The sequence below is a fragment of the Populus euphratica genome, unplaced genomic scaffold (assembly GCF_000495115.2).
Source record: "Populus euphratica unplaced genomic scaffold, PopEup_1.0 scaffold61.1, whole genome shotgun sequence".
NCBI classification, from domain to species: Eukaryota; Viridiplantae; Streptophyta; class Magnoliopsida; order Malpighiales; family Salicaceae; genus Populus; species Populus euphratica.
Window position 1 is genome coordinate 318,622 of NW_011499941.1, and position 12,095 is coordinate 330,716.

Consider the following 12,095-nt stretch of genomic DNA (forward strand, 5'->3'; position numbering starts at 1 on the left):
AAATTAGTTGCTTTTCTAGACATACTTGATTCTTGAAGACTTGTTTCTAGAGATAGGTTTGCTGCAAAAGTCAGATTGAACAATCTATGTACCTTAATCCTTATGTTCTATTTAAGTTCTTCTTTATTTTCCTTTTTCTATATTAAATTTAACTTAATTTAATGGAAACTTACAAGTGGAATTGAATTTGTTTTGGTTGCTATTAGTGATTTGGAATTTTTCATTAGGGTTTTCCCAACTCTTTGGCTTAAAATTTAAAAATTTACTTTGTTATCAGTAATATGAAATATGTGTTTATTAACTAGTTCAATCAAAAGTAATTGATTCTCTCTCTTTTAAAATATGTGATCTACATAGTAATTTATTTTCTTAACTTCATGAAATACAATGTTTAGTTTGTTTATTTGGTAGGATCTATGTATATTTTAGCTTTTTTTCTTTCACATTTACTAGCTTGTGAGAGAACTTGAAATTCCAGGACAAGGGTAATTTAAATTGATACACAATCAGGTCCTTTTCCAACGCTCCTTCTTGTCACATTTTCTTCTCGCCTCTATCACATCTTTGCTCTTATATAATGCAATAACTTTTTTTTCATAATTTTATCAATAAATGTTTGTCATTCATGACTAAACGATCTCAGGCAACCTGTTTTAAAATCATTCATTAATTATCTTGAGGCATTGCAATATTTTTTTCATTTGCCAATTTAATGCTTACCTTTTGTATTGATGATTTTTAATAGGAAAGAGATAAACATGCATTAATATTGCTGATGGTCATAAGAATGATGAGATCTTGGCACTACAAGGTTAGTTTTCTTACGTGTTGTAAGAATGTCATTGATTACAAGTTTCATTAGAAAGAGTTGTAAATTCTCTAATATTGTTTTGAAATAAAGCACACTTTTCTTCTCTAATGTTCATCATCTAATTACCATTATTTTTTTTTTATGAAAACTCCATCTTTCTACAAGAGAGATTAATAAGCTATGTTTGTGCAATAATCTTTTGATGCTTCTCTAATTTCATTTTCTAGACCCATAAGCCATTATAAAATACCAGATAAGCAAACAGATTTCATAAAGCAATATTATGGTTTACTTGATACAATTATCCTATAAGTAGTTAATCTCATTATTTTTCAATCCTTGCCTTTCTTATGTCCTTCTGTATTTATGAATTACTCCATTGATTATGATTGGGTTTTATTAAGATGGTTGTAACATCGCTAGTATTATTTTTTAAACAAACCATATGACGTGAGAATATTTTTATTATAATCAAAATTTTCAATCTGTTGAAGCTTTTATATAACAATGTTAATACCAAGTTGCACATAAAATAGACTTGGCATCTGAGCTCTTAATTTTTTCTTCTGGTTGTCTTGGATTGTTAAGTTTGATGTAATCCTCTATCATTTTATTTTCCTAACCCATTAACTACTCTAAAGTATTTAATAACAACTAGACTTGATTAAGCAATATTATGGCTTATCTTTATATATTTTTTGTTAACCTTGCAATCATATCAATAATATTTCAAATGAAGTTGAAGTCATCCTTACTAAAGTACAAGCAATAGCTAAAAGAATTACCATTATGTGAGAGTATATTAAAAACAAAAATAGGGGAGTTAAGGTGAGGTTCTTTACTTAGATTGTGATTTGGTCGCATTGGGATTTAAAATCTCATCTAAAAGAGAGATATTCCTTGTATTAGTTATTTTTACACGTTTTATACTATATATATAATTTATGATTCATTCATTTTAGCATATGTTAGAGAATCAGTCGTGCCATCTTTAATGTGCATCAAGGCTCAAGTTTATGGCATGGTTTGCAAGCAACTAGTTTGAAAATTGAACTACAGGATACATGGCATCTAAAAAAACTAATTGGTTTTAGGAATAATTATTAAGATGATAAAGATTTTGATGAATGTTTTAGAAATAACAAATAAGATAAAGGCAAAGAGGTTGATTTTAATTTACATGACACCCCAACAAATTATTTGTTAATTTTTAGTTAATTTTTAGTTAATAAAATTCTATGGACATAATTTTTAAGTTATTTAAACTATCTATGAATTTTATGTGAACTATGTATTTTAAGGTGTTTAGACTTTTGTGTTATTTATTTTATTTTTATTATATTATTATTTACTACTTGATTGAAATTATCAATAAATAATTAGTTAAAATATTTTACTTATGATTTTATGATTCTACAATTCAAGTTTACGATTCGAGTTTATATTGTGTATTCTGTGTCGTGTCAAAAAAGTGTTTTGACAACCTTGGCTATAGTCATCAATAAAGGTGATCAAATATATGTAATGTGCATGAGAAACGACATGACTTATTCCCCAGACATCACTATGAATTATCTCAAAAAGCTTTGTGGCTCTATTGCCTTTAGAAGAAAATAGTAAAAATTTATTTTTGCCAAGTTTACATATAGCACAGTCAAGGAACATAGTTGAACTCGAATGTTCTTTATTGTTTATTAACCTAAATTTCAACAAATAAAAGAAGATTATAGGATTTTGATAACTAAGATGCCTATGCAAAACTTTAGTGGACACTTTAAGTACAGTACAAAAGAAAGATAAAATAGAGGAAAGAAGCAAGGTGCGTGGAATAGGGAGTTGAAGAGAAAATAGAAGTTCATGTTTAGGTACTTCTGCTATCAGCTATCCTGAAATCTGGTCTTATATAATATAACCATGATTAGAAAAGTGTACATCATAGTTATTGTCCATAAGATAACCTACATAAGTTAAACTTATAACAAATTTAGGTGAGACAAAAACATCTTTAAAAAAAAAAAGAACATCACCAACAACCATAATGGGAAAAGTACTACCATTAGCTATTTTAATATGTAAGGATCTATAATATTTTCAGATATTACTTAAGCCACAAAAAAAGTTTGTCATATAATTGAAAGCACCTGAATCTAAAATCCAAGAAAGAGCTGAAGAACCAATACCTTGAAGGCCAAGCATGAAGAAAGCACTCACAATCATTTCTTGCACTATCTCTCAGGTTAGGAAATTTACCAGAGGCTGAGTTTGTGAAATAGAGGAACCAGCAATAGTAACAATAATGTGATAAGTTTTGTTAAAGCGTGGAGGATGACGAATAAGACACTCCTTAATGACGTGTCATGGTTGCTTGTAGTAGTTGTAAAATTTATAAGGACAATAAGGAGCAATATGTCCATACTTTTTACAACTATAATAGTGTGTCTTGCTCATATCGCAACTTTTCCCCTTGTTGTAAATAGCATAAGCAACGAAGATAATGAAAGAGATAACTCTTGCCTGCTCCAGAATGGTCTGAGTATGGAGACACTACTCTTCACGTAAGAATTCTTCAAAGCAAGCGTCTAAGGATGGAACAGGATCGCAATTGACTAGAGAAGCACGAACTAGTTCACATTCTGGTCATAATTTCATCAAAATTTGGTCTTGTTGGCTGATTTTATGGACTTGTTGTATTGTCAGCACACCTTCTGCAGAAACCTTTGTCGTAACAAGATTAAAATAGTCATTCCACAAAGTTAGAAATATAGAATAGTAATCTTGAATAGAAAGATCTCCTTATTGTTGTCTTGGTTATAAACTTGAGTAAGGTGGTCCCATATAACCTTTACAGATCTAAAAAAATGCAAAGAAAGGATCAGATATGGCTCTATAGATCTAAGAATTCAAGACATTATTTGTGCATCTTTGGTAGCCCATTTTGCCTTAACAATAGCAAATCCTTCAGCAGCTAAGTCTTTTTTGTCACTGTCATCTATATGGCCCCATAATTCATTTTTCTTGAGAAAGATCTCTAATTGAAATGTCCAAATAGCATAATTTTTACTCATAAATCTAACACAGACATTATCTGACTTCTCCATAAAGCTATGACTAAGAAAAAGAAAACAAAACACTTAAGAATTTTGTGAGAAAAGCTCTGCTACCATAACATAATGGTTTGAATTGTCTTCATCTTTAGACTAGTTTTTCATTATATAGAAAAATTTATCATATACATAGTAATTATAAAGAACAAATCTAGGGAGCTATATATGGTAAGGTAAATTTCATTTTTATATTTAGCATTTACAACCTAGATTTTAATAGGTACAACTAGTTGTATGCTTGATGTGAACCTTTCTAGTGACCTATATGCTGCTTGAATTCAACTTTTTTATTGATAAGTTAAGTTATCAAACTAGTCATAAAGAAATACAGGTAGGGGAATAAATATTTGAAAAGCCAATTAAGACCAAGATAAAAATGCTAATAAAGAATATATATTAGCTAAAAGAGAAGTAAAGAAGGCAGCTAGGGAGAAGGATATGTACAAGTTATTTTTGTATTATGAATACAAAGAGTTCTAAGATACAAAATAAAATTATAATGTATCAAGGATGAGGATGTAAAGATCTTGGTATCAAGAAGATGGAGAAATTATTTTGACTAATTATTTAATGAGATTTAGTTTTGAAACCTTAGAGATCTCATCCTAGAGGAAGCAAGAAACCTTAAGCATATATATGAGATATGAGTTTTGGAAGTATTGAGATTATAAACGAATTAAGATTCAAAAATCTTTGCATACTTAACAAAATAACTATTGAAGTTTCAAAATTCATAAAAGTGGAAGTGGAAGTCATATGGTTAACAAAAATTAAAGTTTCAACCTTAAGCATACATGTGGGATATAGGTTTTGGAAGTATTGAGTTGTGAAGGAATTAAGATTCAAAAACCCTTACAGACTTATCAAAATAACTATTGAAGTTTCAAGATGAATAAAAATGGAAGTCAAATGGTTGATAAAGTTGTTGAATGGATTATTGAAAAAGGCACTAGATGACTAGAAAAAGTGTTTTGCTACGAGATCAAGGGTTATACTTGATTTTCATATTTTATTGTGGCATTAAGGTTATTTATCACTTGATGTAGTTATAAGAAGAATGACAAAGTATATATTTTTCTGATCAGAAAATCAATTATGTTTTGTGCTTGATAGATCAACTATAAAGTTATGTTTCTTTTTTGGAGTTTAATGGAGAGAAATAGAAGAGAAAAAAAAACCTTTATATGCCTATAATTGATTTTAAAAAGGATTTTGTGACATGGCATACAACGTAGATAGAAGCTCAGGCTCTCAAGTTCTAAAATTACAAACCTAAGCTACAGAGAAATTTAGAGAAAACTCTCTAATATTTTATTAAAAATTTGAATAATAATCTACAGTTTTAAAATAAATTAGGCATTCTTATTTTTATTAGTACTAAAATCCTTTATAGGAAATCATTCCCAATTAAAACTATATCCTTTATAAGAAAAGTTTTCTAATTAAAATTTACCTAACTAATAAATCCATCTAGTTTTAGAATTTCTAAATAATAAAGTATTGATTAAATTAAAAGTCCTAATCTAATTAGGAACAAGAATCAAAAGACAATAAGGAAAATAAATATAATCATGTACAATAACTTTCAAGCCCTATTTTAATGCCTTTCTAATATCCTATCATCATGAAATTTTAACTAATAGGGCTTTCAGAATTTTCTATTAAAATTTCAGCTCGATGCAATGGTTAGATTAAAAGTTACGCTTGATATACCAAATTATATCTTGAACTCTTCTTAAACTCATCAAAATCTACAAACCTTTATCATTAATGAAATAATGCAACAAATATTATTATATCAATAATATTGAAGAAATTTTTTCATGTCAATCCCCTCTACTTTTGAAAAACTCGCTCTTGAGTTATCCATCAAACTCGATAACTCCAAATAAGTAAATACTTTGAATATAGCATTCTCACCAATATATATGTGAGATAGATTGTTCCAAATATCTTAAATTCAATTTTAGCAAAGATATATTAACATATAATTTTTTAATCTAAATAAAATTTCTCAAGACTCAAAAAATCAACCTCACATGAAAATTTTTTTTGAGTTAATGGCAACATTAATTAACGTGTTTAGTCATCCCTCACAACAACGTCTTGACCATCAATTGGATTGGTAATCTTAGATGCTGGATCCAACAAGAATATGCTTGGTTTGGACAACACTCTCATACTTAAGTCCTCTTTAATGTCAACTTTAACCTCCTGTCCACTTCTAACAACTTGTTCTGGCTTTTCTTTTAGTGCTTTGAGACCTTGAAAACCACTACTTTATACTAATTTAGAAGCTTTTTTTAATTTTTTTTCTTCGCCATTAGTAGATGAAACATCAAGTAGAGTAGTTTTAGCAAGAGTTGTGTTCTCATCATTGTTGTGATGTTGAAACTTTCTACTATGAATAGTTGACACCTTCTTCATAATTTTCTTCCTTGCTCATTTAGAAAGTTGAATAAAAAACAAATAATAAAAAATCTAATTGTTTATCTATGCAATATAAAATCTCTTTGTAATCATCTTGTATAAATTCTAAAATTATTGATTGTTTCAAATCTTGCCAAGATCAAGTTAAAGGGATACTAATAAAAGTTTTAAAGTCTAAAAATTTAAATCACCATTCTTTAGCACCATAAAAAAGTGTGTACGATAAGTCTTTCCTTTTGTTGATAAGTAAGCTTGTTGAACTACTTGATAAATCTTTTATTTCAAAATCCCCCATTATAAAATAGAATCAAATTCAAAAATAGATATGGGGTTAGCTTGCCTCAAAGTAAATCTTTAGATAAGTTCCTACCCTCTTCATAATCTCAATTTGCCCACACAATGCTATGAATAGCCTCCACTCCACTCCTACATTACAAAGTAGATTATTATTGTTTTCATCCATCAAAGAGATAAATTGCTTTGATATCAATTGATATGAGATATAATACAGTTAGGATTCTCGAGTTCTAAGGTTACAAACCTAGGTTATTTAAAAAAAAAGATTTCTCTAGTATTTTATTAGAGTAATAATTTTCAATCTCAAAATAAACTAAGCATATCTTGAAAAAATTTTAGAGAAAATAATTCTCAATTAAAACTAGAATGCTTGAAGTAAATAATTTCTAATTAAAATTTACCTAACTAATAAAATTCATCAAATTTATCAAGCAATAGAATTTTTAAATAACAAAATACTAATTAAATTAAAATCTCTAAGGTAAATAGAAAACAAAACCCAAATATAAAAAAATAAAATAAAAATAATCTGATATAGTAACTTTCAAACCTGTTTGAATGCCTTTTCAGTCTTACTAATCATGAAGTTTTAATCCAATAGAAAATAAATTTTTTGAAATCTTCTCTCAAAATTTCAAAATAATTTTAGTTTTAATAAATCAATATTTTTAAAATAATTTTTTAAAAAATATATATCAAAATAATTTTTTTTACTTTTTAAAATTTATTTTTAATATCAATATATAAAAATAATATTAAAACATAAAAAAATTAATTTAAAGAAAAAAACTTATTTTTAAAAAAAATCACTTTCAAAAAAAAAAGAAAAAAGAAAGAAACCGGTTCACAATAAACGTGGGGATTTGTTGATGTTAAAACCCAGGCATCAGAAGCTAAAACAAAAAAAAAAAATACGGTATCCAATCAAAACCATTTTCGAGATGCTCTCAGTTGGAGATAATGTATGGAGGATGGAATAGAACATTTCGTCGCATGCCTATCTAATCCCAGATACAGAAGACAGAATAATTATGCCACCAATTTCAAAACTCAAGAAGTAGCAACCAGATGATAATAAAGACATCAAATTGTTTAGCACGCTCAAGTCCTAAGACATGCCAAGTTACAGGAAGGCATCCTTCTCGAGCAACTTTAGCACCTCTTGCTGGTTGTTGAGTTTAGCAACGTCAATGGGCGTCTTGCCATCCATGTTCTGAAGCGTCCTGTAGTTTAACCCAAAGACAGATTCCATCAGGACAGGAAAAATCACATGACGCCATAAAGGAAGGGCATTCCTAACTGAAAGCTATTGACTTACACTGCAGCGCCATTTTCCAGTAAAAGGGCTACACACTCCTTCCTTCCATAACCAGCTGCATAATGCAGGGCGGTGTTCTTGTTCTTGTCCAGTGCATCAACAGTTGCCCCAGCCTCCAGAAGAATTTGGGCACACTTCACCTGAAACAAATTGAAAGCAGCTGCTTGTTGCTTGACCAATTTGGATAAATTTCCAATAATGTCTGACGGCCCAATGATTCTGCAACTAGAAGGGGCCCAAACCAAGAGGTCAGCTATAGCTCACTGACCAATCTAACATCTAGCGTTTTATCATTGTAAGCCAACTAGGGAGTTCATTTTTTGCAATGTACCATGGGCAACTACCAAGTACCAGCGCAGGTATTCTAGCAGCATACCATAATAGGTTCCTGAAGTCACATCTAACGATTACTTGTCTTTTGATAATAACAAAAAAGCCAAGATTAACCGCTGAAGAGGGGAGGGGCAAAAAGCAAGAGTCTACACCACATACAAACAACAGAGCAGTAGTTTAGAAATAATGATACCTCTCCATATCCGCAGGAAAAATGCAATGCAGTTCTTCCCTCTGAATCTTCTTCATCCTTGTCAGCACCAGAGGCTAGAGCATTTTTCAAACCCTAATTGGAGAGTGCACATAAAATTTTGAGGTAAATTTGCAAACGGTATCTCCAATTGATGTGACTTAAATAGATAGAACAGAGAAGCATTGGATATTTACATGGAGGCAAAAGAAAACTATATTGAACATCAAAGGAGGAAAAAAAATGATAGAGAAATATTGAATTCTCCCAATGGAGTCAAAATGACCAAGTTAGCTGTCATTGGACTTCTCTAAAATGAACTAACTAGCACTGGGCCATGTTCAGATATTTACAATAGATATGGAAGAACAACGAGGACCATGATATCCAACAAACAATTCACAAGATTAATGGAAACATGAATAATGTGTACATGTAAGTATGATAAAAATTATATATAATACACTAAAGTCAATGGCCACAAAAATGCTCTACATCTTCCGAAGTAAAGCAATGTCACTAAATCTATAGAGATGAAAGAACAAAATACCAACATAAAAATGAAAATAATGGTATATTTATTCAGTATTCCATTCAGCATTCACCATGTGGTCTCCACATTTAAACTAATCCAAAGATCAAGCTAAAAGTGTTAAGGAGCTTCAACTAATTGCTAAATGAACATGAACAAGTCACGTATCTACAGCTACCAACAAAGTTCAAAATGTCAAAAGCTGTGCATGGGCTTAAAAGAGAGTGATGAGAAGAAACCATCAATGTCTAAGAAAGTTCCAGGGGTCATCATTGTCTAATAATGCTGACATGAGAGTAAGTCTTGTGGTGTGTCGAAATAGAAATCTGTGCCTATGTCCTCTCTCATCATGTCAAATTGGGCACTCCTAAGTTAAAATTTAAGTCCACAAAACATTAGCAAAACACTTCCGTTAACAGTAATTAGACAATTTTCAATACTTTCAGCCAGTCTAGGCTGCAATCGCTTTAACTGATAGATAAGATGCAATGCATTTAATGGGAAAGAAAAGCAAAAACAATTTAAATGATGTAAATAAAAATAAAGGTGGCATCCATCAGGGGAAAAATAGATAAAGGTTAAGCATGTAAAACCCATAAACAAGGCAGCAGGCAATCAAAAGCGAATTGCACCCTACCTCAACATCACCAACACTGGCACAGTGATGGACAACTGAGTCATCCTCATTTCCTGCTTCTTCTGCTTCCTCGTGTCCAGAAGTTTCCACAGAAGTGCCTGCTTCTTCGGAAACCGCAAGACCCATTGCTTCACCCAACTTCTGGAGAACGTCTTTATCATTCCAGTACCTAGGCAAGCATAATTTGGTTGTCAGTAAGTTGAGAAAATAAAACCAACATAAACGATTCATCTTTGCTAATATCAAGGCAGGAGAATCATAGCAACAATCTTCTAGGTTTTCCCCATTTTAATAAGCAAGTGATAGTAAAATACTAGATATTATTATTACCAACCTCATCATGGCAGCTGGACCACCGGACTCTATCTCTTCTAAAATAGGCTTTAAAGAAGGATCTTCTCTTATTCGTGTCATTCGCTCCTCAATCTGATCCTTTTGCGATGGGTTTGTGAAACTCTCAAGCATTTGAGACATTGATGGATCCTGAGTAATGATAGGGAAAAAATTAGCCTTTCATCAGGACTTACAATTAAACAATGAATAGGAACATGAGACAAGCAAAAAAAAAAAAACAAATATACCTGCATTAATGCATTGCCAAGGCGCTCAGCCATAGTCATAAATTGAGGATTCTGCATAACCTGTTGCATGGTTGAATAGTATTGTTGAGTATCAAAGTTAGGGATAGCATCTTCGGCTGCTGCACCTTGAAAAGTCTTCTGGAGCTGCTCTGCCATCTGATTGAATGAAGGATCTTTGGATATCTGCTCGGCTAACTCCTTGATGCTCGGGTCCTACATATATCAAAGCATAGACATCTATAAACCCTTAGAGAGATATGGCGGAAGTGTCCAATATTTTAGAGCGAAGTAAACACAAGTTCACAAAATGAGCTTCAATGTGAAAAGTGGTTAGCTTAGGACATGTGGGCAAATAATAAGGCAAGATCTTCACTGCCAGAAAGATACCTTATGGAATGTTTACACTCGGAAAATTAAATTGAAAACAAAGCGAAGAACTGAAGAGTAAAAATTAGTAAATGTAACGGGGATTGACATACATTAAGCAGGCCGGTCATAGCAGAGAAATCAAAAGGATTAGGAGGAAATCCAGCAGCAGCAGAGGCACCTCCCAGTCCAGGAGGTTGAGGAAGAGGAGCTCTTCCTTGTTCCCCGGAGGTTGAGGAGGTTACTGATGATTTAGGAGAGGAGTCTTTGCTGTTATTTTCTGCTGCCGAAGCCGAACCTGTTTTCTCCTCTAATAACACAGTAATATGAGATGGGATGGCATTGGATGAGATGCGATTCAAGTGAGCGAATCAGTCAAGTTTATTTCGTAGGCACAATATAAAAAAAAAACAAAAAGAAAAAGAAAACAGCAACGGATCCATCCAGGAAATTGAAAGTACGGGAGAAAGCTTACCAGATGGAACGGTAACATCCTTGTTCGAGGTCGCCATGACAGACAACAAGCTAAGCTTAAAGAAAATTATGCAATCGAAGAAAGGAGGAGAGATTATTATCTGAAGACGATCGGCAGAAGAAGAAATCGAATCGAGTAATTACTTCGCTAATTAATTTTTATACATAATAAATAAATAATATCACTTTAATAATTATAAAAGTAGAAGAAGGTAGGACTAAGAAGATTACCAGGCGGAGACAGGCAAGCAAGGCTGGGTGTATGAATTGCTGGTTTCAAGTCAGGTATCTGCCACCACACAGCACAAGGAGGAGAGGAAAGGCAAGCAAATGAAGGAAGGGATTCGATTGAACTGAGTACAAACAAACACGCTTAATGTAAGTGGGCCATCTCAATCCTCGTTAAGATCAGCGAATATGAATAGCTTATCTACCGGCTCATCCCATTTTTAATTTCACGAGCAGGCCCGACGGTGATGTGATTGGGCCTTTTGATTTCCATCATGCTTAAGATGAATAGCTTGTTCTGTAGCGTTATGCTTTTTAATTAAAACAAATTAAAAAAAAATATTTTTTAGGTTTTTTTATAACAGTATATTAAAATAATAATTTAATATTTTCTCAAGAAAAAAAATAATTTATCCTACACAAAAATAAACAAATACACAATAATAAAAAAAAATTATTTTTATTTTTCCCTCTTCGCTTAATTTGTTGGTGGACTTGGATAATATTTGTTTTTTCAATTTAATTATATTTTTTTAAAAAATAGTTTTTTCAATTAATTTTTTTATATTTTTAATTTTTTTATATGTTAATATTAAAATAAATTGTTTTAAAAAAATTATACATTTCCAACCAAGTAGATAATATTTTTAAAAACAAATCCTATTATATTTTCAAAGGCACCATTTTGAATTAAGGTTGTACCTGCTATGCAACCTCAAAACAAACAAAAACTTAATTTCTTGACATATTAAAATGAAGCAACATAGCATTTTATCATTTCAGGTCGTGGTTTA

General features: G+C 31.1%; 1 protein-coding gene across 4 annotated transcripts; it reads right to left on the reverse strand.

The window, feature by feature from the left end:
* Window positions 1-7,546: 7,546 nt before the first annotated feature.
* Window positions 7,547-11,462, reverse strand: LOC105137008 (ankyrin repeat domain-containing protein 2-like). Of its 4 annotated transcripts, none has more exons than XM_011042559.1 (9): window positions 11,305-11,462; window positions 11,075-11,124; window positions 10,713-10,909; window positions 10,234-10,446; window positions 9,987-10,135; window positions 9,653-9,821; window positions 8,487-8,579; window positions 7,961-8,100; window positions 7,547-7,865 (listed from the first exon to the last, which is right to left on the reverse strand). In XM_011042559.1, the coding sequence occupies exons 2-9, from the start codon at window positions 11,109-11,111 to the stop codon at window positions 7,766-7,768; spliced, it is 1,098 nt and encodes a 365-aa protein (XP_011040861.1). In that variant the 5' UTR covers window positions 11,112-11,124; window positions 11,305-11,462; the 3' UTR covers window positions 7,547-7,765. The 4 variants fall into 4 exon arrangements, with proteins under 4 accessions (XP_011040861.1, XP_011040862.1, XP_011040859.1 ...); XM_011042560.1 differs by having other exon boundaries at window positions 11,075-11,129; XM_011042557.1 differs by having other exon boundaries at window positions 11,075-11,140.
* Window positions 11,463-12,095: the final 633 nt, after the last annotated feature.

What these genes read in the sequence shown, in the direction of transcription:
- LOC105137008 (XM_011042559.1), bottom strand. Translation starts at nt 11,111, where the DNA reads ATGGCGACCTCGAACAAGGATGTTACCGTTCCATCTG. An exon ending in CTATGACCGGCCTGCTTAAT is followed by an intron (nt 10,447 to 10,712) that starts GTATGTCAATCC and finishes TGATATATGTAG; the next exon opens with GACCCGAGCATCAAGGAGTT. An exon ending in CCAGTGTTGGTGATGTTGAG is followed by an intron (nt 8,580 to 9,652) that starts GTAGGGTGCAAT and finishes CTCTCCAATTAG; the next exon opens with GGTTTGAAAAATGCTCTAGC.